We start from the raw sequence: 25,898 nt of genomic DNA on the forward strand, positions 1-25,898 counted from the left end.
GATAGCCATTGAAGGAGAGTTGCTCCATCTCTCTCCCATCTCCGTTCACGGCGAATATACTAGTGACACAACTCTGAACCAGAAGTTTACGGAATGTACTGGATGGAGTCTATGGGCATTTTGTCACCACTTCGAGTTACATGAACCACGTGACCGGCGCTGTTTTCTGACCCCCTCCATGACGCAACTCTCCTTAAAAAGGCTATGTATGTTGTCATCATCATCATGCGACATATGTAGGCGAAAGGTCCCCAGTCAGTCAGTCAGTCAGTCAGGCGGTAGAGTTGATATCAGGTCAGTCAGGGTAATAATAATAATAATAATAATGCATATGAACAGAGTGGTGTTGGTGTGTAGACGTCTGAGAACATTGAGCTGTCATGTGAAACACACCGGCAGCCCTGCAGCCCTGCAGCACAGGAGGACTTTTAGATCCACAAGCAGACATTTAGCCTATGCTAAAGATCTGTTCCTGGGGAAACTCAACAAGGTGAGCACTACTACTATTATTATTATGATAATGATATGATGATATGAATTAGCATTACATATATTATACATTTTGATATGTTTGTCGCTGTTGTTGGCTGGGAAACTGTCATGTTTTAGTGCTAGAAAACTGGAAACCTTCATTGTCTGTGTTTGTTCATGGCATATCTTTGTTTCTGTTGTTACTGTACTCTGATTGATTGATTGAACATTGTATTAACCGTTTGCAGAATGGATACAGTTCAACGGAAGTAAAGGTCAATACAAAACCTGCTAAGATTAACCAGAAAAAGCACTAATAAGACTTGTTTAGTGAATATATGTATTCTCTCCAGTAGGCTATATAGCATCATTAGTATGAAATGGATTTGCTCCCAAGTGTGGTACAATCATTTTCGTCACATAAACAGCTAGAAAGTTGAAGGATAAATGTCTTATGATGAGTAGACACAATCTTCTAATATTTAGATCCTGACCTACAGTATGGTACTTTGTTGTGGAAAATCCTAAGCATATTTTTGGCTGACACAACATTGAACAACAACGACGACGTGCACTGCATTGATGATAGAGGTGTGGTGAATTTAAATTACTGTAGGAGGTCAACTAAATTTAGAAGTGTACTTGAGCCTCGAGGAGATGTTACATGCTGTGTCATGAGAGCAACACGTTGTTGATGCGTAAACAAACACAGCTGATGGTAATGGCATCAGTTGTAACAGTAGATCCAGGTGAGAGTAGAGTCAAGAACTAACCCTGTTGATTCTTAAACAAACACAGCTGAAGGTAGTTGTAACAGTAGATCCAGGTGAGAGTAGAGTCAAGAACTAACCCTGTTGATTCTTAAACAAACACAGCTGATGGTAATGGCATCAGTTGTAACAGTAGATCCAGGTGAGAGTAGAGTCAAGAACTAACCCTGTTGATTCTTAAACAAACACAGCTGAAGGTAATGGCATCACTTGTAACAGTAGATCCAGGTGAGAGTAGAGTCAAGAACTAACCCTGTTGATGCGTAAACAAACACAGCTGAAGGCAATAGCATCAGTTGTAACAGTAGATCCAGGTGAGAGTAGAGTCAATAACTAACCCAACGTACATATTATAATACAGATGAAGGGCTCTTCGATCACTGGCAGGTGAGTCAGTTTGACACAACAGCAGTGGTACGCACAATGCAACACACAAATGTAGCCTACAGTGTGTGGAGGAATCAATTGGCATAACAATGCACTGGGGGAGAAATGTACACACAATGTTCATTGTACACTCTCAAGAGTTAGAAGAAGACAAGAAGTCTACACAATTAGAGAATGTATAGAACAATTGTTTAAAATATTCTATGTTTTGGGTCTGCAAGGCTAAATCTCATCAAATGGTGGTCCTTGGCTCAAATGCTAAATCCACAATGGGCCTTGATATGAAAAGGATTGAAAACCACTGAAATGGACCACTAGTAGACATCTGCAGTGAATTCCTCACATACATCCATGTCCTGTTGCACTGGTTTTGACATGACTGTGTGCTGACACAATAGCAAATTAAACCACACCCCATGACATGTATATGTATACATATGTATGAACAATCGCATGGCGTGAAACTGTCGCCTTGCGCTGTAACTTTGACCGTTGATGATTTCTTCCGGAAAATAATTAAATTAATACATTACATTGACCCAAACTCAGACAGGTGTTAAGTTTGATCCAAACTGGATTAACCACTGTCCACTAGGACACTTTCACTGAGATTGACTGACTGACTGACAGACAGACGGAGACGCACGTACACACACACACACACGCACACACAGGGTGGGAGAGTAGAGCATTATTTGGCCATATGCATTTAATTCATGCATTTTGTGCAGAACGATATTGTCACTGGCATATATGTTCTCAAAATTATACTGTGCGTGTGTGTGTGTTAAAGGGCCCTTTTGCAATCGGATGTTATTTTCATGTGTGTAATATGTGGTTTTAGATATTTTAGTCATGGTGTCATCTTCATGACCAAAATCTTTTCATGGAGGGGCAGTGCACCAAAGCAGCATTTTGGTTATTGTAGGAATTCAGCAATCCAGTCAAACACACTCACACAGACTTCATTATCTTTCTGGCTATAGGGTAAAGTAAGTAGCCTTGCCGAGCCATGGGGCCCATAGGGCAGGAGCCTATCTCCTGTTTCTGTAGTGTGAGGCAGCTTGATGTACAAGTACACCCCCTGGACATGACGCTAGTATGTCGCAGGGACTTACCCCCAACCCGACCCTTGATGCTGAGTGTCAAGCAGGGAGAGAGTCCCATTTTTAGAGTCTTTGGTATGACCCGGCTGGGGATTGAACCCCGACCTCCCAGTCTCAGGGCGGACACTCTAACCACAAGGCCACTGAGCTGGCTATAGGGTGCAAGTTACTAATTGTGCTACGGTTTAATACTATTAAACATTGAGTGTATGCAGTTTCTTCCAGCGATAAAATGTCCCTTTTTATACAATGTGATTGTCCTCCTCCAGGAAGAGGTCTTTCCCTACCCGGAAATATCAAATGAGGAGTTGGAGGAGATCAACATGTTTGTGGCCCCGGTGGAGAAGTTCTTCAATGAGCAGGGTGAGAGAGAAGACCTCCATTCATCCATCCATCCATCCATCCTTAGATTTCAATGTTCTTAACCCAATTAGGATCTTCTGAAAGAATATATATTCAAAGATTTATGCTGCATTTTCACGATTATTCAAAAATGGCAGACCTACAAGCTCGTAGCGCGCTACTCGGTGGTGCGCTATGAGCTTGTAGATCTGCTATTTTTCAATAGCATAATGCTTAGTTTAAACACCAAAAGGGGTTCCTGTAACAGGCTGGGTTAAATTTGATGGACGGAAGGATACTAATTAAACATAAGCATTTTGTTTAATGCATTTAACAAAGAAAACAAATCCGAAACTAATCATTTTAGATATTGCATCCTCAAAACTTGAGGACGAAATGTGTAGACGGAATGTGCCTGCAGCTATTGCGTACTGTGATTGGCTGGAAAGTGTGTCCTTCTGTGCTGCGATTGGCTGAGCATTATTGTATAACGGGTGTGCCACAGGGGACACCTCAAGGTCAAGGTCAAGGTCAAGGTTTCTTTATTTTGTCTCCCGAGTAAGAAATTTGTCTTGGACCCCAAGGACCCGCTCTGCAGCATACAGATACAATACAATACAATACAAGACAATACACAATACAAGACAACAAAGGCACACAGTGACCCGTACAACATTAGAAAACCACACACCAACATACCTAGTGCAAAAAAAAGAACATCACCTCATAACCTTCGACCCCTACCCTGTCTGCCCTCTGCAAGGACACTGTTGAGGAGTGTGATTGACAGAGGGACAAAGGAATGCTTGTACCTATTGTATTTGCACGCATGGACCTCGTATCTCCTACCTGATGGCATTAGCCGATACTCAGGGTATAGTACATGGGAGGGGTTTCTTAACCTGTCCAATGGTGGCCTGCTCAAAGATGACCTGTTACATACGTGGTAGATAGAGGGGGGAGAAAGAGAGAGGTAGGGATTGGGCATGTCATATCCCCACACGCGTATGGACTAGTTTTAAAATGTTTAAAACATTGAACATGAACCAGTTGTAATTGCGCTCAGTAGTGGTCCATGTGCCAGTGGTCGACAAACACACCAGCTGATGTTGTGACATGTGTCCTGTTTTGTTTGTTCCAGTGGACTCGGCGAGGATCGACGCTGAAGCTAAGATCCCTCCAGAGACCCTGAACGGCTTGAAGGAGCTGGGCCTGTTTGGCATCCAGGTCCCAGAGGAGTACGGTAAGATAAGGAGCTGGGCCTGTTTGGCATCCAGGTCCCAGAGGAGTACGGTGAGATCTGGGACCGCTCAAACCATTTAGACCTGAGGACGATTTATGTTGATTCTTTCTAACCTAAGTTTTCTATAGCAGGCGTCTGCAACCTTTTTGTAAATTAAATCCCCTGTTTTATTTTCTTGGTAGTCAGTGTGCCATGTTCAACATAAATGTTAATGACACCACATAAAATAATTCAAATTATTTTGATTGTCCACGAATGTAATTATTTCCCTAGAGCTAAAGAGCTAAATATATCCTATCTCCTAGACTCCGTCCCCAGTCAGAGTTCAGACTTCAGAGTTTTAATGAATGTAGAATTGTGTGCATGTCATGATGCAATTTACATACAAATGTGAGGGACTTAATTTGACTACATCACTGGCACACTTATGCCACTGTGCCAGTGATGCCAGTGATCACCCTCCTTTGTGCCAATGTTGGCACCGTTGCCAAAGTTTGCCTACCCCTGTTCTATAGCATATCGTCTGTCGGGTGAAAACCTGTACTTTTCAGGATTCAAAAACGTCAGATTACAGATTTACAAGCTCTAAAATGCGACACAATGTTTGTAGATCTGCTGCTTTTGATGCTTTTGTGAGACACCGTCACCGTAGTATGATCAAGTATGGCATTCATTTACAAAGGGTTAAAACCCTATACGGTGCCTCAGAGCTTTATGCTAGTGTGTTTTCTGTTAAATATCTTTGCCAAAAATAGCCAATCTACAAAAGCTCACAACGCGACAGCGGCATGTGCAACAAAGTATAAATCAGGCTTTATACTCCCATTTATTTATTTCAAACCTTGACATCAACATAGGATAACAGGTTTTGTTTACTTTCTGTGCAGGGGGTCTTGGTCTGTCCAACACCATGTATGCCCGGTTAGGAGAGATCACGTCGTTGGATGGCTCTATCGCTGTCACTCTGGCTGCTCACCAAGCCATCGGTCTGAAGGTAAACCTGCTTTCCTTCAGTGCAGGACCCCCAGGGGTCCTTGGGGACGCCTTAGAAGAAAGATATGGACATTCATGACCGATACCGATAAAATAATAATATAGCCGATACTGAAACCAATATTTGTTTAGTTTATTTTTGTGTGTGTTATTATTTCCCCCTTTTATGCCAGGGATACAAATAAATCTTCATTATAAGAAATAACTGTTCAGAATCTGCAGCTTGGTAGATTACAGATAACCAGATAACCAACACAACAACATAGCCGGCGCGAAATTTATGCTTATCAACAACAGCTAAATGTTTGCTACTGCCATCGGTTAACCCATTCTGGGCGGGAACCCCCTTTGGTGTTGCACTCTACAGCGTAGGTCTTGCCCAGCGTGGGTTGTGCGTAACGATGTGTGTTCCTTCCAGGGCATTCTGATAGCTGGCAGTGAGGAACAGAAGCAGAAGTACCTTCCCAAACTGGCCTCTGGAGAGCACGTGGCAGCCTTCTGCCTGACTGAACCGGGAAGGTAAACGAGCATCCTAGAACAGGTGGGGTCTTCAGCAGGGGGTCCGGGACCCCTGGGGGTCCTCAGAGTTACTACAGTCGTAATTCTGAGGACCCCTAGGGGTCCCCAGACCCCCTGCTGAAGGGTGCATGTGTTTAGTTAGACATAGCAACAGTCAGACGCACCATGAGTCAGACACCCTACTCAAACCCTAACCTCACAGGAAGCCACAGGTGATTTTTAACCCCCAGCACAGATTTAGATTTTTAACCGCCGACAATTGCCGATAGCTCACACCGGCTTGCTCTGCGAAGCGTTGTGAGCTTGTAGAGCTTGTAGATCTGCAATTTCCAGCAAAGAGCACAAGTTTATACAATATGCAGTGAGTGTCCTGGGTGGCTTCCCTGACTGTTATTTTCTCATTGTTATTAATAATCAATGATGATCATTAATTTCAGTGGAAGTGATGCAGCCTCTATCCAGACCCGTGCCACATTGTCAGAAGACGGGACTCACTACGTGCTCAACGGTTCCAAGGTGAGACTCACTGTTTCACCACCGTCTGCTTTGGGGCGATCTGGGTTTCCCCAGAAAAAGAAATCAATGCAAGACATTAAATGCATGCATACGTTGTTTTCATTTTCATTTTCAAGCCATTCAAAAATTACAGTAACAGTACTGTTACTGCGGACCAGATCACCCATCAAAGAGCTCGTTAACAGAGTTAACAAGCTCTTTTTAGTAACTTAATTTAGTATGATATTAGTTAAAAAGCATGCATTCTATTATTACAAACATTTATTACATATTAGCACTTTAGTTACACTTAACATTTGTACTTTGTGTCTCTTCTCTTCGTGATATTCTTTTTTTGGTTTTGTTTTAATAAACAATTATTGAATTGTCTATTGGTGCCGCTCAGATCTGGATCTCCAACGGCGGCATGGCAGACATCATGACGGTGTTTGCGCGGACGGAGGTGGTCGACAAGGACGGCGTGAAGAAGGACAAGATCTCTGCCTTCATCGTGGAGCGGGCGTTCGGCGGCATCATCAGTGGCAAGCCCGAGGACAAGCTGGGCATCCGAGGGTCCAACAGTCAGTACACTACTACTGTAACTACTACTGTAAACACACTGTGGAGTCTTTACCGTATTCAGAGGGTCCAACAGTCAGTACACTACTACTGTAACTACTACTGTAAACACACTGTGGAGTCTTTACCGTATTCAGAGGGTCCAACAGTCGGTACACTACTACTGTAACTACTACTGTACACACTGTGGAATCTTTACCGTATTCAGAGGGTCCAACAGTCAGTACACTACTACTGTAACTACTACTGTAAACACTGGAATCTTTACCGTATTCAGAGGGTCCAACAGTCAGTACACTACTACTGTAACTACTACTGTACACACGGTGGAATCTTTACCGTATTCAGAGGGTCCAACAGTCAGTACACTACTACTGTAACTACTACTGTAAACACCGTGGAATCTTTACCGTATTCAGAGGGTCCAACAGTCAGTACACTACTACTGTAACTACTACTGTACACACTGTCTCTAACCCTAACCTAAACATAACCGCAAGCACGGGAGCAGTGCATGTTCGCCAACCTTAATGCATGTTCGGACTAACGGGACTTCGGATCTATGGGCAAGTTTACTTTATTCAAGACTGCTTTATTCGTCTTTCCTTCCTTTCTTCCTCAAGCAGCTTCAGAATAAAAGATAAAAGAAAGAGAGGTTTTATTATCTCCCCCCCCCCCCCCCCCCAAAAAAGAAAATACAAATAAAACAATAATCTAATCTAAATTAATTAATCCTAAAACTAGAAGAATTCATGTCATTAACCCATTCTGACCTGAGATCAGATTCATACGAGGTTTCCACTGGACACACACTGGTCTGATGAACCCATTTCTGACCTGAGATCAGATTTGAAAAATGTCAGTCGTTCTTCGATTTTTCAAAAATAGCAGACCTACAAGCTCATGGCGCGCTATGAGCTTGTAGAGCTGCTATTTTTCAATAGCTAAAGCACGACATGATGCTAACACCAAAATGGGTTCCCGTTCAGAATGGGTTAAAAAAAGTTAGGATAAGAACATTATAGGATAAGAACAGTATAAAACTTCTCCTAAAATGCTAAATCTAGAGTTCATCTCATCTAATGCATAGGCATGCAAGTTCCTAATAATGGTACCTAGTGGGGATTGTTGGAGTCTTGACTGCCTGTCCTGGCACGGATTTTGGCAACTTTTTGGGGGTTAGCTGTGGTGCTCATTCCACGAATGCATGATCCTTATGAGTTGTACCTTGTTGTAAAGGTGACTAATCAGGTTTTCCATCTGTATAAAATACAAATTGGTATTATATTGAAGGGGAGAAAACTATCTTTCAGAAAGTTAGCCTGGTGAAGGTGTAAACAGACCAAGATTTCCAATTTAAAACCTTTTCAACTGCATTTGAAGACGGTGTGCAGGGATTTTTCCTTATTCAGTGTGACGGGCCCTCGTATGGTCTTCTCCTAGATTCCTACCCACCTGTCGCCTTTAGCTGTGCAAGAGTCTTGCATTTTTACTGAGAAATAATCGACCGGAAAAACGTTTTTTTTAGGAGTTTAGTTATAGTAGTTGGTGTTAATGGCCCTCCCTGAGTATAATGTTTTTTTTTGTGTTCTCTGTGTAGGAATTGGTAGACCTATACTACACTATAGAGTTGATTTTATGCTTGATAACATTTTGTTTTTCTGTTGTTCAGCGTGTGAAGTAACCTATGACAACGTGCCGGTACCAGTGGAGAATGTCATTGGAGAAGTTGGTGGTGGATTCAAGGTAACTGTCGTCTCTTATGATGATAATATAATACACATTAAAGGAACGCCAACACATAATGAGAACACATGTGAGATTTGGACAATGTTAATGAACATTTACGCTAATAATTATTTTGTTGTTGCCAGGTCGCCATGAACATCCTGAACTCTGGGAGGTTCAGCATGGGCAGTGCTGGGGCAGGAATGATAAAGAAACTCATAGGTAAACGTCATGGATTCATTCATTAACCCTTTAAGACCTGAGGCCGATTTCTACATCCAGTTTTCTGAAAGGAAAAACATAAACATATGTTTCTAATAGGACCCCCCCAAAGTTATATGCATTTGGCCGCCGACACCCATCTCAATATATTTTGTTCCAGGGACCCCCAGTATCAAGGATTTGACTTAACAATGTTGGCTTGAAAATAATATTGAATAACACTCAAAGATTTTCTCGATTAAAAAAGAATGGCTGATCCATAAGATAATATCGCGTCACTTCATGATGAGCTTGTAGATCTTCTATTTTTGAATAGCCGCAGTATAAACTGATGGTTAAAGTGGTTACACAGATGCTTTCCCGGTTTTAATGGGAATAGTGTAAAGGAGTGTTTTAAATGTGATTTCTTTGTCCTGATGAAACCGTGTCTCTTCGTAGAGCTCACTGCTGAATATGCCGGAACCAGGAAGCAGTTCAACAAGAAACTCAGTGAGTTCGGTTTGATTCAGGTAAGTGTATAATGTTTATTTCATCCACAAAGGATTAACAGCGAAGCTCCACTGCAGCCATTGGGCGTCGCGTCAGCGTCAACCCATTGAATGTTCCCTTTTTAACCCATGAAGGGTGCTCCACTGCTGACGCTGCATTGCGCTGTGTTGCATTTGTCCCCATTCGCCCGGTTCATTTTTTGACACTGTCCGAACGCAATGCAACACAGTAGTAGTTGGAGCTTTGGCGTAACATGGGCATGTAACCACAGTATTATTACCTGGGGTCCTCCAGGCCCTATGTGCTATATTGTTTTTCCTCTACACACCAAATGTCTTTGCAGAAAATGACAACAACTGTGATTAGTTCTGAACTTGTTACAATTTTCTGGATTTCTGCTAGTGGTTAAAGAGATACTCATCGTAGAAATTTGTTGGAGGAGTTTGCAATGATGTGGTGTGTGTGTGACTGTGTGTGTGCAGTGACATAGACTCCGTGGGGGAGGTGGGGCTCCAGCCCGCATGAGGAATAGGACCTGAATATATATATATATATATATATATATATATATATATATATATATATATATAAATATTCGCCTCAGTTCAATTCGTCCCGTTTGTACCGCGCCAGGTCACGCAGTTCTCGTCTTTCCAGTGACTTTGTATGTAATCACGCCGCTCTAACCATCCAAGTCTGAACGCTCTTTTGTCCTCCCTGTCCGGGGAGGTGGGGGGTGGGCCGCGTTGCCTGTCCTCTTGTACACATGCAGATCAGGCATTCAAATGACGATTATAAAAACATTTCGTGTCTGTGTGTGCGTGTTGCAGGAGAAGTTTGCAATCATGGCCCAGAATGCCTTTGTGATGGAGAGCATGGCGTACATGACAGCAGGCATGATGGATCGGCCAGGTGTTCCTGACTGCTCTCTGGAAGCTGCCATGGTCAAGGTCAGAACACCCGCTGAACACCCTGCTTCTACTGTACATAAACAACCGTTAATGTCATCATTCTGTACCGTAGGCCGTTAACAGTGTAGGACAGCTGGTTCATCTCAAATTGAGCTACTGTACGTGTATCCCTACGTGGAGGCACTTACAGGGGGCTACGCGGGAGAAAGTGGAAAGAAGAAGAATATTTCATTTCATATTTTGGGCATGCTTAACCCCTTAACTCTAAACTTCTTTGCCTTTTTTACTATTTTGGAAAAACATTTTTGAATAGTTAAAATAGTTTAGCATGGACGAAAATAGATCCCTTTATGTTTAATGATCATGTATTGATCAACTTTATGTGGACACGTGAAAGTGTTAAACCAAATCAAATCAATAACTTACTTACTTGACTGGCACAACTGTTACTGAATAGATGGAGATCTATATCTATCTGCACATTTGAATATATTGAGATGTTTCTGCAGGTGTTCAGCTCAGAGGGAGGCTGGATCTGCTGCAGTGAGGCCCTGCAGATCCTCCTTTTAATATATTGAGATGTTTCTGCAGGTGTTCAGCTCAGAGGGAGGCTGGATCTGCTGCAGTGAGGCCCTGCAGATCCTCGGCGGTCTGGGCTACACCAAGAACTATCCGTACGAGAGGTACCTCCGGGACTGCCGCATCCTGCTCATCTTTGAGGTACCATCACAACACTGCTGTGAAGGAGATGTTCAGATCTAGATATTCTCTAGCTGCACCCTCACTGTGTTCCTGGCGCACTTCATATTTATACTGAACCTTCATCGCCCTTAGCTCTAGTCCATAGCGTTAGGAGTTCTCCTTAGCGGTTAGCGCTATGTGACCCTTTGGGCATTAGTCTCGCTAGTCGCTACTCACCAAAACGAAGATGGTTTGAAGGTGTTGAAAACCTATAGAGGGTATGCGCGTGACATCATCATCAAACCAGGAAGTTATGCAGGAACGCCTACTGTGTGGCAAATAACTATACTTCCTGGCCTCGACAGCCCACACATATCTGATCGCATTAAACAATGTTAAACTCACTTTGCATGTTGCTTTGCCACTCGATGTGCCATTCACTTTAAGCATGCGCAAAAATTGGCCAGAATATAAAATAATCCCCACTAAAGTCGAGAGGCTGCACTACCGGCGGAATAGAAACATTGCCTAACGAGTCTCATAGCGGCATGGAGAGCTAGGTCACCCTGGCCGTTACGTCACAATGTAAACACAAGTCATGTGATCGGCATTGAATGTTGCTCGTCTACAGGGGACCAATGAGATCCTTCATTTAATGTTGCTCGTCTACAGGGGACCAATGAGATCCTTAATTGAATGTTGCTCTTCTACAGGGGACCAATGCAAATCCTTCATTGAATGTTGCTCGTCTACAGGGGACCAATGAGATCCTTAATGTAATGTTGCTCGTCTACAGGGGACCAATGAGATCCTTAATGTAATGTTGCTCGTCTACAGGGGACCAATGAGATCCTTAATGTAATGTTGCTCGACTACAGGGGACCAATGAGATCCTTAATTTAATGTTGCTCGACTACAGGGGAACAATGAGATCCTTAATGTAATGTTGCTCGTCTACAGGGGACCAATGAGATCCTTAATTTAATGTTGCTCGACTACAGGGGAACAATGAGATCCTTAATGTAATGTTGCTCGTCTACAGGGGACCAATGAGATCCTTAATTTAATGTTGCTCGACTACAGGGGACCAATGAGATCCTTAATGTAATGTTGCTCGACTACAGGGGACCTATGAGATCCTTAATGTAATGTTGCTCGTCTACAGGGGACCAATGAGATCCTTAATTTAATGTTGCTCGACTACAGGGGACCAATGAGATCCTTAATTTAATGTTGCTCGACTACAGGGGACCAATGAGATCCTTAATGTAATGTTGCTCGTCTACAGGGGACCAATGAGATCAGTTTCCGTGCTTTGAATGGATTACTCCAGGTTAATGTCGCTGCCATATCGGACATACGCGAGTTTTGTTTTATGTGTTTAATCCGCCGTGATGTAAACAAAAAAAAGAAATTTCTTCTTCGCCGCGGAGAAAGAGAGTAGGCGCATCTGTTGTGATAAAAAGACCGGAAATCGTCACATGCTGTGGGCTGCTAGGGCTTCTGGGAAATTGAGGCCAATGCAAATGAATGGGGTACAACGCCTCATGGAGACGAGTCTTGTGTGCGTCTTCCGGGTGCACCAAGATGGTGGATGGTACGATTGGATCACAACAAACCGAGGGACCTTTTTTCGCTGGATTTTCGCGGATTAAAAGCCCAAATAATTCAGCGTATGCTCTAAAGGTAATACAACAATCTCGGCAGTGAAGGGGGGTTGATTAAAAGTCCGATAAATCGTTTTCCGCAGTCAAACTGTTAATTTAATGTTGCTCGTCTACAGGGGACCAATGAGATCCTCCGCATGTACATCGCTCTGACTGGAATGCAGTATGCTGGCAAGATCCTAACGGGGAAAATAAAGTGAGTAAATTAAGTAATCAGTTAACTAAACAAAACAGACGCTTTGTCAGAGTTAAACAAAAAAGGTAGAAGTCCTGCACACTTTCACTTACAAAACCTTATATTTCTCGGTCAGACTGAGTTGGACTGAAACATTGTTTTGTATAACATTAAATTAAAATGTGTAAGTGAAGATGGTGTCTGGCACGCACTTCTACCTTTTTTCTGTGTAGATTTTCTTTCCTACGCACCTGTCACTGTACGTAGGTGTGCAATATTATGACAATTTTTATTTACTTTGTCAGTTTAAACATAAGGATGTTCCATTGTAGCTTCAGACTGATATTTTACATGTGGCGTTCCTCTCAGGGAAATGAAGAAAGGCAACATCGGTGTTGTTCTGGACATACTGGGGAAGAAGCTGAAGGAAGCCATTGGAGCGGGCACTGTGGATCTGGGTCTGACGGGGAACGATGGAGTGGTGCATCCCAGCTTGGCAGTAAGACACCCATCTCTGTCTGACGTCTGTCTGGGTGGTGTAGAGACGTAACCTGACGCTGCCAGATGGGGGCGGTATTGGGTAACCATGTTCCCCAACACAGCCTCCATCTGGGATCTCTCAGGGAGTTCAGCTAACACCGATCCGTTCCGTACCGAACCAATCAGCGTGAGCTAATGGCGGGATATGTGCGAAACCGGATGTGAAGCTATATAGACGCGTCAATATGATTGGTTGTGTTTGCACGCCCACACGGTGATAGACAGATGGTTCCATCTAATCATCTACCAAGTATCTTGAAAAAAAGGAACAGCCCCGTCATCGAATTTGCTTCCGAGATCCCAGATCCCAATAAGCTGTGAAACAAATTTGTGTAGCAAGCTTCTTGGATCTGGCAGTAGAGACGTGCATGGGTCCCAACCATAGACTGTAAAAAATATGGACAAAGCGTTCGCCGGGTCTAACATGGACGTAAAATGAAGCCTGTTATTCCTGCACTGTAAGTCGCCATCTTTCTAGATCCGTTTGGTACCAGCTGGCCATTGGCTGGCTCCGTTTTGGACCAGCTGGCCATTGGCTGCCCAGACAACGAGGCGGGACTTCCCCCCTTCGTCTCCGTTGGTTTTTATTTTGACTCGAGTGGGAGGGGAATCCCGATCATAGACTGTAACGGTAGCCACGCCCCTCAGAACATACGCGATGTTTTTTTTTCTTTATGGTCATTTTTTTAATTAATGGGACCATAATTTTCCAAAAAGAATATTATGACATTAGAAATGAGACTTTAAACTAGTGACTGGAAGAAGAAAGTATTCATGACCATGTTTATTAAGGTAATACAGTCTAGGTGAAGTTGGGCCAAAATACATGGGCCTCTATGGAGCTATGGGGCTTTTTGGGTCCAGTCCAGGCCAACAGGCCATTATTATGAACTACCGATTTCAAATGAGGCTTCACGAAATATCTGGCTGACTGCCCCCCTGGTCCCAACCTTATTGTATTCTTCCTCTGCTATGAATACGAATATGATTGTACCCCCCAGCTATGGGACGTTATTCGAACACATTCGTTTCTTATATAGTTATACATGCATTACTCCATATATGAAGTGTAGAGCAGTGCATGGGTCCCAACCTTTCTGATATTGTAGCTGTCAGTCAAAACCTTGTCTCCAAATTCGTACTTTTTGTTGGGGTTTTTTTCTCGTAAATGTCAAATGTTCATACACAAAGCATCAAAGGTAGCAGATTCACAAGTGCCACGTTTTGAGCTTCTAGATCTGTTTTGATTTTGTTTATAATCCTGAAAAGTAACAGGTTTGGACATATGAGGTCATGTCTGCCCGACAGACCATATGCGTTTTAACCCTCCCACCCATACTGCTCAGTGACACTGCATACTATATAATAAGATGATAGAAAGCTCATGGAAAACATCTGAAAAGAAAATTACTCAGGTAAGATGTGCGTTTTTTGTGTCATATCTTATGTTTGTTTTTCAGGACAGTGCAAAGAAGTTGGAACAGAACGTGGCCTTTTTTGGCTCGACCACAGAGAGCCTGCTCTACCGATATGGAAAGGTGGGATTTTTTCATTGTGTTTCACTTCTCACAATGTATTTACTGACGATGGACGGAATGGGGTTGAAAAGGCTGCGTAACATTCCAGTTCCTGTGCATTATACGTTCTGAAATAAAACCCTTTGCTCCACTAGAAGAAAGAAACTTTCTTCTAAGGGCCGATTCATACTACCGCTGTTTCGGCGCTGTAGTGCCGAAATGATTTCGGCTGTCAGAAATTTTCAGTAGCACTGAAGAGCCGACTTTAGGACGATAACCGCCCCCCCCGAACCTCAAATGACGTCAAATTGTAGGCTCTACAGTGCCGAACTGACTTTTATTCGGCTCTAAAATAGGAGTATGAATCGGCCCTAATTCTGTGCTCATCCATTATTTTTCTCCCCTCCGCAGTGGGTTGACCAGTTGATCTGAACTTTCACATGTGCATTGATCATCCATTAGCATGGAGAAAGGAAGCAGATGTTTCTCTTTGTCCAAACTTGAGCTGCTTATTATTATCATTTTAGCCACAGGCTGCTATGAAATCTGTGGCTGCAGGCTATGGGATCTACTGTACAGTATTAGTATTAGGGCTGTCACGATTACACATTTGACCCATTCAGAAAACGTTTTTAACTCAAATATTTGCCCTGGAACGTATATTTTCAGATTTATTTTTGGGGGTCCTTGACATGAAAATGAACATGAGAATGACTGATATAGAAACATAGGGTTTTTCAGAAAACGGTCAGGATTTAGAAGACATTTTGTAGAATCGTCCTCAGGTCTAAATGGGTTGAGGATTCCCTCCTGATTCCCGTGGTGTTCTGTGTCGTCGTCAGACCATCGTAGACGAGCAGCTGGTGCTGAAGAGAGTGGCGGACGTCCTCATCCACCTGTACGCCATGACGGCCGTCCTGTCCCGAGCCACCAGATCTATTAGCATAGGACTGAAGAACCACGACCATGAGGTACGCAAGTACACACACACACACACACACACACACACACACCAGTGTTGTTTTTGGCAGCAAGTTTCTATTTTAGTTTTAGTCATAGTCTTTGGTATAGTGTTAATTTAGTTTTTGTCACATTTTAGTCACCCGGAATGTTTTAGTGTTAGTCTAGTTTCAGTCGACTAAATGTCATGAGATTTTAGTCGACTAAATCTACAGTTGATTTAGTCGACTAAAATGCATTTTGACGGGCCTTGATGCCGTCGTAATGGCAGATTTTACATATTTCACATGCAAACAAGTGTAAAAATGACTTACACTGGATCTCTTGTCCACTAGTCCCTTCCTAACATTTTATTGTTATGGACCTTCGTCTAGGGTGAAGGGACATGACACAATTCGAGAGGAGACAGGGTGAAAAGAACTTCAATTTATTTGTAGCTTGTTCTTTTCTTTCAATAGCAGAGAGTTTACATGTTTTTAGTTCACAACTTCTCAAATTTTTGGCTTCAAGGTGCTGGTGCTATATAACAAAACGAATCTAACTGGAAATCAAAAGTTTACCCCTACCTAAAGGCCCTAACAGAATATTAAACAAAATGACAATTCTAAATCCCTAACTACCCTAACTAACCAAAATTACAATAAGTTTAACAAAAGAAAAGACCTGGCACCCCTACATGGAGAAGTAGGAACCGGGCTTCTTATTTTAAGCAATAACAAATGATAATGGACAGATTTATAAGAAAACACAGATTATAAACAAAAGCAAACATCTCTAAGGAAACTTACGGCCGAAAGAACAGAACACCTAACACAGAACAAACTAAACAAAAATGGCAGGCAAACGGGTGGAGGACTAGAGGGATCGAGTCTCTGCTGCAAACATGCTGTCGTCCTCCCCAGAGCAGAAGTCAAACTGAGACTTTATAGGCAACAGCCAACTAGGCACAGCCAACTGGGATTAGGGTGTGGGCGAAGACACCCAATCAGGAAGGAGGGGCAGGTCCGAACATGGACCTGTCAATCTCACAGGCAAGTCTGCATTCAATCATTCACTGCCAGCCATCAGCCTCTCACACTCTCCAACATACTCCATTCAATACCTTACATGAAACACAGAAAGAAACAAATTATAATACAAGCCATCCACAGAAGACCAACATTTCCATACTATACATATTATTCACAGCTCAACTAATTATCATCATAACAATTAACCATCACAACATCAATAACAAATACTCAGAAGGACCATGGTCCGTAACACCCCCCCTTTTAAAGAGAACTTCCTCCCCCAAATGAAGAAGTTCAGTCTGTCAGGGGGACAAACATGAGAAAGGGCAACTGCCCAGACATAATCAACTCCTTTCTTGTGACAAACTTCCGAGCCGAAATCCCACAGTATACCACTACATACGTTCTGGGTCCAAGTTTCCACATTATTCTCGGTAATAGTACAGCTGTGGCCCAACCGCCACTGACATCCGCCTCGAACTAGTCTGGCGTCTGGACACTTGGGACAGGCAAGCTACACAGGAGAACTTCACAGGACTACAAACAAAACAAAACCCAGTATCATTATGTATGGGACGAATCACAAAAGTCACCAAGAAACAGAAACAAAAATCACAGGAAAACAGAAACAAAAATCACAAAAGCAGAAATCTCCGACACACGTGATAAAGGGACCTGCCAATACCAGTTATCAATCTAGAGCAGACAAAGTTTAACAAATTTCAACAAACCACATTTTTGCAGCAACACGTTACACCATCCTCCCTAAGAGGCAAATCACAAGATACAGGCTTAGTGACATTATCACATCTTCGAAACCTGTGCAAACACTCACATTAGATTCTGGCACCAGCAGACAAGGCGACCAGATCACTTTCTAACAAACAAATTAGTCACTTTTAAACAAAATGCCATAAAAACACATCATCCAAAAGCAGAATTCACACCCACGTCCACATCAAGGGATAGGTCAATGGTGTGAGACAGTGTATCTGAAAATAAAATGACATTATTTCTATTCAAACTAATCATGTCTGCTTATTGGGCCAAGGAATCCGGTGCTGCAAAAGAACAAATACAGAATTTTCAAAGACTCAGAATCATGCAAGCTAGCCACTACAGCTTAGAATGCAGCAACCACGTTCTGGGGAACAAAACACAACAGACACGAAGAACACCACAGGAGCAGGTATCGAAATGAAATCAGTACCTCCGTACAACTGCAAAAAGAACAGAAAGGCGAAAACAGAAAAATAAATTAGTCACAGTATTGGCTCTTCATATTCACAACGGACAAATTACATGTGTGAGAAAATACTCAAAACAGATCAACCACCAAAGTAACCAAAATTCAACAATACGTGGGGATATGCCAAATACCCTTCCACATTTATGAATGAATTACTAGAATTTAAGGCAAAGTTTAAGCATTTAACACAAATGTAAAAAAATATGAAAAGAAGAGGAGATCACTAAGTCTATGGACATGTCAAGTGGAACAAAGGGGTCGCTATAAGGGTATTTCGAGTGGAGAAACGGGGACAGTATAAGGGTATTTCGAGTGGAGAAACGGGGACAGTATAAGCGTATTTCGAGTGGAGAAAAGGGGACCAAAACAACAATCAAACAGACTTTAATTTGTGAAGTGACATACAAAATAATGTTATGTTCTAATGGACCTATCATGACTGGGATAGTTAACAAAGGAGTCAGAGGGATAACCTGGTTAGGTTTACCCACAACTTAATACTAGAGACAAACAAAATGTGACAATACATTTTATGAATGCCTAAATGGCCAGACAAAGTTTCAAAACACAGAACTTCACAACGAAAACAAAATTGAGGTACCACAACCTGCTGGACCGAACTTCACCCGAGATTGCCAACAGCGGGTGCGAACAAAAAGCCTCTTTATCAAACATCACACACACCAAAATCAGTCCTATATGGGCAGCACATCAGTAACCTTTTGTCTAGGCTTGGTGGCAGAAGGATTTACTGATTGACCATAACACATGAACGTATTACTCAAGGTCATTTCACCACAGCTTTTCCCTACCCGTGGCACGGGCCAAAGCGCAAGCAGAGAATAACCGTGGCACCCATACTCAGCGACTGATACAAATTTATCACAGTATTTTCCAACAATCTCACCCCAGCTAGATCATTGCCAAAAATCAAACATTACGCTGCCATCTGGTAAACACACACACACGAGTACCCACCAGCACAAAACAGAGACCAGGGCGAACGTAAACCACAGAAATGCAACCGAGCGTTAACGAACACATTTCCACTCCTAACACTAGAGCAATCACAAAAAATAAAAACAAAAATAGAACTTCTCTGAAATAGGCAACACATCATTATGACGAGATTGTAAACTCCCGTATGGCATAGGATTGTGATCAGCAACCTAACCTGACAGAGACAAATAAGACAATGCCTTTCAGAAAGGGAAACCCAACATTTTTTTTTTCTTTTCTTTTTTCTGATCATCTTTGTGCTGCAGAGCGGGACACATCGAAATGAGGGGACCCTCAAAATGGCAATAAAAACACTCACGCCTCCGAGGAGACAGTGACAGAACGAAACTAGGTGGGCTTTAACACAGCAAATTTCGAATTTTCCCCACTCTGCCGCCATAGGGTCACAGCGGACAAAGGGAGCGAAGAACACAGATCGATGTGCCAAAATAAATTAATTAGCGCAAGACGCTGCATTAAGTACCGTAACTACTCTCTGCTCAAGAGTAGACTACGATCAAATAGGCAGGATTTAAAATTTCCTTAACGAAATCAACTCACGGATCTGATGAATAGTCAACATTTTGCTCACTGAGCCAAACACAACCACAGTTTTTCTCTCTGGCAAATTACTTATATTGGCAGTCTGTACCGAAAAAAAAAACATAACCTTTGGCAGTATAAGCCTCCGGCACTCAAGCATGTAGTATGTTTTTGTGTTTTACAAACATCCTACTCTAACCCACAGTCAATAGAAAAGGCTGCACAAACCTCTCCAGTATTTCCCACCAGTTTGCATTGCAACAACGAAAACCAACTGTTTCTAGGCCAAATTACAGTGGTAGCAATGCCTTCAAAAATATCTAAATACGAATCAACCTGTTTTTTTTTTTAGAAGAGAAACCAAAGAAAGTGTGCTTACTGACTTCGAAGTTCATTGCACCCTGGGTGGTGGTAGATTACTCTCCAACTCCTGCCGACTGCAGTGAGCTGGGCTGGGGTGTGGGACGTCTCTCGAGCTCCGCAGCCCTGGTACACCATTGTAGCGCCTCCACCTGGAGACCCCCCCCCCAGCAATGGTGCTGGATATCACCCAACTCACATCCAGAGGAGAGGAGGAGGACCCCCCATCTCCCCGATCATAGTACGCCGGGGAATGTGAGGCTGTCCTCACACTCCCAGCCGGCCGCACGGACATGTTCACTTTTGCTGGTGTAACACTCTGCATAAAACCCTCTCTGCAAGTTTCTCAACAACCCACTGTTTCAACTCAGCCTTATTTGCACCTGACAGAACCTGGAATGTTACAAATTTACACAACCAGGCTTCACTCTAAATTTGTAAAATTATTTACTCAAAAGTGGGAACAACTGGAGCTGAATCTACCGCCTCCTCTATATTCATAGAAGGAGAAACACTGCTATGTTCTACCCAATCAGAACACATTTACTCACAACTCAAGACCCTACTAAAAACTGTCAAAACAGAGAGAACAGAAGAAAACACTACTAAATTGACTACTCACCAGACCAAACAAAACCGAATGACCAAACTCCAACCCGATGCTGCCTTTCAAACACAAAAAAACAACGAAACGAACAAAGGCCAAACTAGGCCACAAAAACAATTGAAATATTAAAAAAAAATATCCCAAAAATGATCAAAATCCAAAGAAGCCAAATTACAATAACGATTACAAACAAACCTAATTACGAGGGGTAACCTTGAGAGAAAAAAGAAAAAAAAGAGAACCACCAAATTATTTTTGGGCAAAATTTGGAGTTCAACTTTTTTTTTTTTAATTCCGAATTAATATCAAACAATGGTCCTACTTTTGCTTTCACGAGCCCCCAATTATGTTATGGGGTCCTATCTACTTTCACGAGCCCCCAATTATGTTATGGGGTCCTATCTACTTTCACGATCCCGGACGAGCCCCCAATTATGTTATGGACCTTCGTCTAGGGTGAAGGGACATGACACAATTCGAGAGGAGACAGGGTGAAAAGAACTTCAATTTATTTGTAGCTTGTTCTTTTCTTTCAATAGCAGAGAGTTTACATGTTTTTAGTTCACAACTTCTCACATTTTTGGCTTCAAGGTGCTGGTGCTATATAACAAAACGAATCTAACTGGAAATCAAAAGTTTACCCCTACCTAAAGGCCCTAACAGAATATTAAACAAAATGACAATTCTAAATCCCTAACTACCCTAACTAACCAAAATTACAATAAGTTTAACAAAAGAAAAGACCTGGCACCCCTACATGGAGAAGTAGGAACCGGGCTTCTTATTTTAAGCAATAACAAATGATAATGGACAGATTTATAAGAAAACACAGATTATAAACAAAAGCAAACATCTCTAAGGAAACTTACGGCCGAAAGAACAGAACACCTAACACAGAACAAACTAAACAAAAATGGCAGGCAAACGGGTGGAGGACTAGAGGGATCGAGTCTCTGCTGCAAACATGCTGTCGTCCTCCCCAGAGCAGAAGTCAAACTGAGACTTTATAGGCAACAGCCAACTAGGCACAGCCAACTGGGATTAGGGTGTGGGCGAAGACACCCAATCAGGAAGGAGGGGCAGGTCCGAACATGGACCTGTCAATCTCACAGGCAAGTCTGCATTCAATCATTCACTGCCAGCCATCAGCCTCTCACACTCTCCAACATACTCCATTCAATACCTTACATGAAACACAGAAAGAAACAAATTATAATACAAGCCATCCACAGAAGACCAACATTTCCATACTATACATATTATTCACAGCTCAACTAATTATCATCATAACAATTAACCATCACAACATCAATAACAAATACTCAGAAGGACCATGGTCCGTAACAGTCTAGTTTTTATTTGTTGATGAAATTGTCAGTATATTTAGTCTTAGTTTTAGTCATCATAGCTTAGTTTCATTTAGTTTCCATTTAGTTTTCGTTAGTGAAAAAAGGTAGTTGGTAGTTGGTAAAAGGTAGGTGTACAGTGTACACACACTGTCCATTTCTATCTCTGGGACCCCAATGTATCTTGTAGAATCAATTTAACTCTGAGAGTGTACAGTGTACACACACTGTACACTGGTCTCACAGCAGACTGGTACCAGAGTAGGGCTCGTTCTGGTGAACATACTCAGGGCCAGGGGTGCACATACATACGTTATAACGGGTGTGTATGAAGTGCACATGCATGGTGAAAATAGATGTTGCGCGGCAGATCATCGTTGTGGTACAGTAGACGTCTGCCTGCCGTGCGCACCGAGCAACACCTCCAGATGCTCCTTTTGGAGAACTAGCCCAAAAACACCTCAACGTTCTACTGTAGAGCTCAGGAGACTGCATGAAAAGAGATACTCCAGAATATTAAGTAACCTAACGACGGTAGGAAAGATGTGTCGTTTGTGTTTTAACGATGTGTTGCTGATCGCGTTGATTTGAATCTGTGAGTAATTCACCCAAACAATGACTTATATCATTATCATGTCATTATGTCATATCAGGATTAAATTCACACTTTTACGATGGAGGCAATTAGCAGACGTTCTTATCTAGAGCAATAGATACATTTTAACTTTTTTAAATCTTTCTCTCTCTCTCTCCCATTGTCCAGGTGCTGCTTGCTAATTCATTTTGCAGTGAGGTGTTCTTCAAGAACAACTACCTGATGACTCAGTTACAGAAGCGTGAGTACAACGTGACTCACCTGGTCGACCAAATGCTAACTTAATATTAGTTAAACACTTTAGCTCACTCGGTGGTGCCTCTGGTGGTTCAAGTTCGCTCTAGACCAGGGGTGGGCAATTATTTTTCGCAAGGGGCCAAAGGAGAAACGGAAAATATTGTGGAGGGCTGTGCCAAAGGGCTGAATTAAATTCTGCACAATATTATTTTTATTTATACTGTATATAAAAAAGTAAATGGCATTGTTTTGACACACTGGTAAGAGTATATTATTATTATTATTACCTCTGACTTCAGTAAATAAAAACATAGTAGTCCATGTTTTGTTGAAACCTCTCTTTTCTTTTGTTGGCATGAGTGGACATTTTTGAGGACTGCTAAGGAAGGTAACAGGTTGTCAAATATTGCGCGGACGACGTCAATAAACAGGCTTCAAAATAAAAGTAATGCAGTAATGCAGTCCACGCATAAGGTCAAATTAGAAAGTATGTATTTCCAAGTAACCTTTACCTTTTGACGGACCGGTCAGTCAGCCAAAGGGCCTTATTCGGCCCCCGGGCTGTGTAATGCCCAGGTCTGCTTTAGACGGCACGCCTCCGTCGCGGTCAAAAACTATACTTTTGAGACAACAAAAAGTAGTTGCCATCAACCCACAGAATAACGACAAAACACCTGCCAGAGGTCTGTTAGTATCTCACCTCCTTAGACCAATGGATTGTCTGATTAAATGTGAAAATGACCCATTCAGTGCATTGACAGCATCTCAAAGTACTGAAGGTCTGGCATACTTTGTAACGTAATGATGTCCTGCTGGTTCCAGATTCTCCAGAGAACAACGATGCCAACATCAAAAAGATCGCCGAGGCGGTGCTCGAAAAGAGAGCCTACATCTGCTCCCATCCCCTGGAGAGGACATTCTGATCGGCTCCCATCCTCTGGAGAAAACATTCTGATCTGCTCCCATCCTCTGGAGAGAACATTCTGAATCTGAACCCACCTCTGCTCCCATCCCCTGGAGAGGACATTCTGAACTGGCTGTCCTCCCAGGTTGACATGCATTAGGCTACGGACACCCAACTTATGCCATTTCTATCTCTGGGACCCCAATATATCTTGTAAAATCAATTTAACTCTGAGAGTGTACAAATGAAACCAAATGTGGTTCCATTTGTTACAATATCAGAGTTACAGACCCATAGGGGTCCATTTGGTTCCAAACTATCATTTACCTGAGGACACCCTGGAACTCCCTGAAGGACCCCTGTGGGTCCCCGGACCCCACTTTGGGAACCACTGCTCCAGTGGACTGGACATTCCCCCCCACTGTCCAAGTGTCCAACTGGAGTATTAGGTCAACCTTGACAAGTGTCCCTTTTCTTTGACAGAGACGGTTCAAGTTCAAGCACTCCATGCTTGCCTGTGGCTGTGCATTGTGAATCGCCGTGGTTGGCCTTGACTCTGACCGTTGTAAAGCTTAACTGTAACTAATGTACATGCAGATTTATAAGTTAACGTCTAAGATGTACTTTGATAGTGGCATTAATAGTCCCGATATAAATAATAAATGTTGTATAATAGTGGGACTTATTTTTTCTTATAATTGCCATGATGTGTGAACTGAAGTGCTACTTATTTTAACACTGCAACAATTGTGTGTCTGTTTAAGTCAGATTGTACAAATGGAAAGGTAAGGACTATAAAACACTGAGTTAAATGTACTGTAACACTGGGTGTCATTACAGTGTACCGCCACAGTGTGGCAGTAGCCGCAGTACCGGCCCAGACCTGAACAAGCTGTGAGGAAGACTATGTATCTCTCCTTCAATACTTATTTATTTAGGTATGTCAGGGCTTATGACATTAACTTTTTGAGGCACTTGTCCTTCGGTACATTTAAAAAAATTAAATAAGTTGTGATAACTTGTGACTCCAGAGTGAGTGATTTAGATCTGCAACATGACCAGTCTGTTCATTGTCCAGTCATCTTCTGTCTCATGCCTCGACTCCCAGGGGTTGCATCCTGGGCGCCTCTTCCTTTGGCTGCACCATCCAGATCCTGCATTGAAGTCGTCAAACTGTGGGCCCTCAGTAGACAGAACCAGCGTCAAACTGTGGGCCCTCAGTAGACAGAACCAGCATCAAACTGTGGGCCCTCAGTAGAAAGAACCAGCATCAAACTGTGGGCCCTCAGTAGAAAGAACCATCATCAAACTGTGGGCCCTCAGTAGAAAGAACCAGCATCAAACTGTGGGCCCTCAGTAGAAAGAACCAGCATCAAACTGTGGGCCCTCAGTAGAAAGAACCAGCATCAAACTGTGGGCCCTCCGTAGAAAGAACCAGCATCAAACTGTGGGCCCTCCGTAGAAAGAACCAGCGTCAAACTGTGGGCCCTCCGTAGAAAGAACCAGCATCAAACTGTGGGCCCTCCGTAGAAAGAACCAGCGTCAAACTGTGGGCCCTCCGTAGAAAGAACCAGCTGCCTCTGAAGCTGGACTGAACTGAGTGAGGAGCTGACTGGCAGGACCCCAAGTACAGTAGTACAGTACAGTAGTACACCCTCATGAGTCACCAAACGTTTGAACCGTACACATTTCTCCTCTGAAAAGATAGGATTTGTAACATCATTAGAAGACAGTAGGGAATGATCACATTTGTTTTTAAAGTTTACAGCAGCAAAGGTAAGGAGGACAAATACCTGACAGCAGAATATTTAAGAACAGTTCCCTCCATTGGAGCTGCTGCTCTCCCCTGGGCCTGGGCAAAGACCTTGTAGTCAAGGAAGTTGGTTATGACGTCCTCTCTGGCATTACATTACATCTTCTCGACTCAGGAGGACACTAAAGTGGTTAGTCAGTGCCCTCAAATCCTCCTGACCTTGCTCCCTGAATCCAGCACAGGCACTGGCATCCTCCGACCCATCCCATTTGGGCCAGCGAGGGTGATCAAAGGCCTTAAATGTGCTGACTGGACTGTCCCTTTGTAAGTCACTGAGCCTCTCCTCCAAGTGAGAGATTGGATTTGGATAATTATTTTATATATATATATATATATATATATATACATACGGGGCGCCCGCTGACAAAGTGGTCCAGTCGCATGCCTCATAGGCTCTGGCCTGACAGCACGTCGCCTGTTCGAGTCCCGCTCATGAC

General features: G+C 42.7%; 2 protein-coding genes across 3 annotated transcripts in view; one reads left to right on the forward strand and one right to left on the reverse strand.

Annotated features, from left to right (window-relative positions):
- Positions 1-25,898, reverse strand: part of LOC310863619 (uncharacterized protein) — a 265,965-nt gene that overhangs the window by 109,869 nt on the left and 130,198 nt on the right. The gene's annotated exons all lie outside the window — the stretch shown is intronic.
- On the forward strand, positions 232-24,666 carry acad9 (acyl-CoA dehydrogenase family, member 9). Of its 2 annotated transcripts, XM_083771272.1 has the most exons (18): positions 232-490; positions 3,004-3,097; positions 4,218-4,319; positions 5,207-5,313; positions 5,731-5,831; positions 6,269-6,347; positions 6,733-6,907; positions 8,578-8,651; positions 8,780-8,855; positions 9,294-9,364; positions 10,175-10,294; positions 10,847-10,975; positions 12,720-12,799; positions 13,148-13,277; positions 14,779-14,856; positions 15,678-15,806; positions 22,676-22,748; positions 23,567-24,666. In XM_083771272.1, exons 1-18 carry the CDS (start codon positions 326-328, stop codon positions 23,665-23,667), a joined length of 1,884 nt encoding a protein of 627 aa, XP_083627398.1. In that variant the 5' UTR covers positions 232-325; the 3' UTR covers positions 23,668-24,666. The 2 variants fall into 2 exon arrangements, with proteins under 2 accessions (XP_083627398.1, XP_083627399.1); XM_083771273.1 differs by lacking the exons at positions 232-490; positions 3,004-3,097; positions 4,218-4,319 and adding an exon at positions 4,334-4,369.

Source organism: Protomyctophum parallelum (genome assembly GCF_964188405.1).
Source record: "Protomyctophum parallelum genome assembly, chromosome: 8".
Taxonomy (NCBI): Eukaryota; Metazoa; Chordata; class Actinopteri; order Myctophiformes; family Myctophidae; genus Protomyctophum; species Protomyctophum parallelum.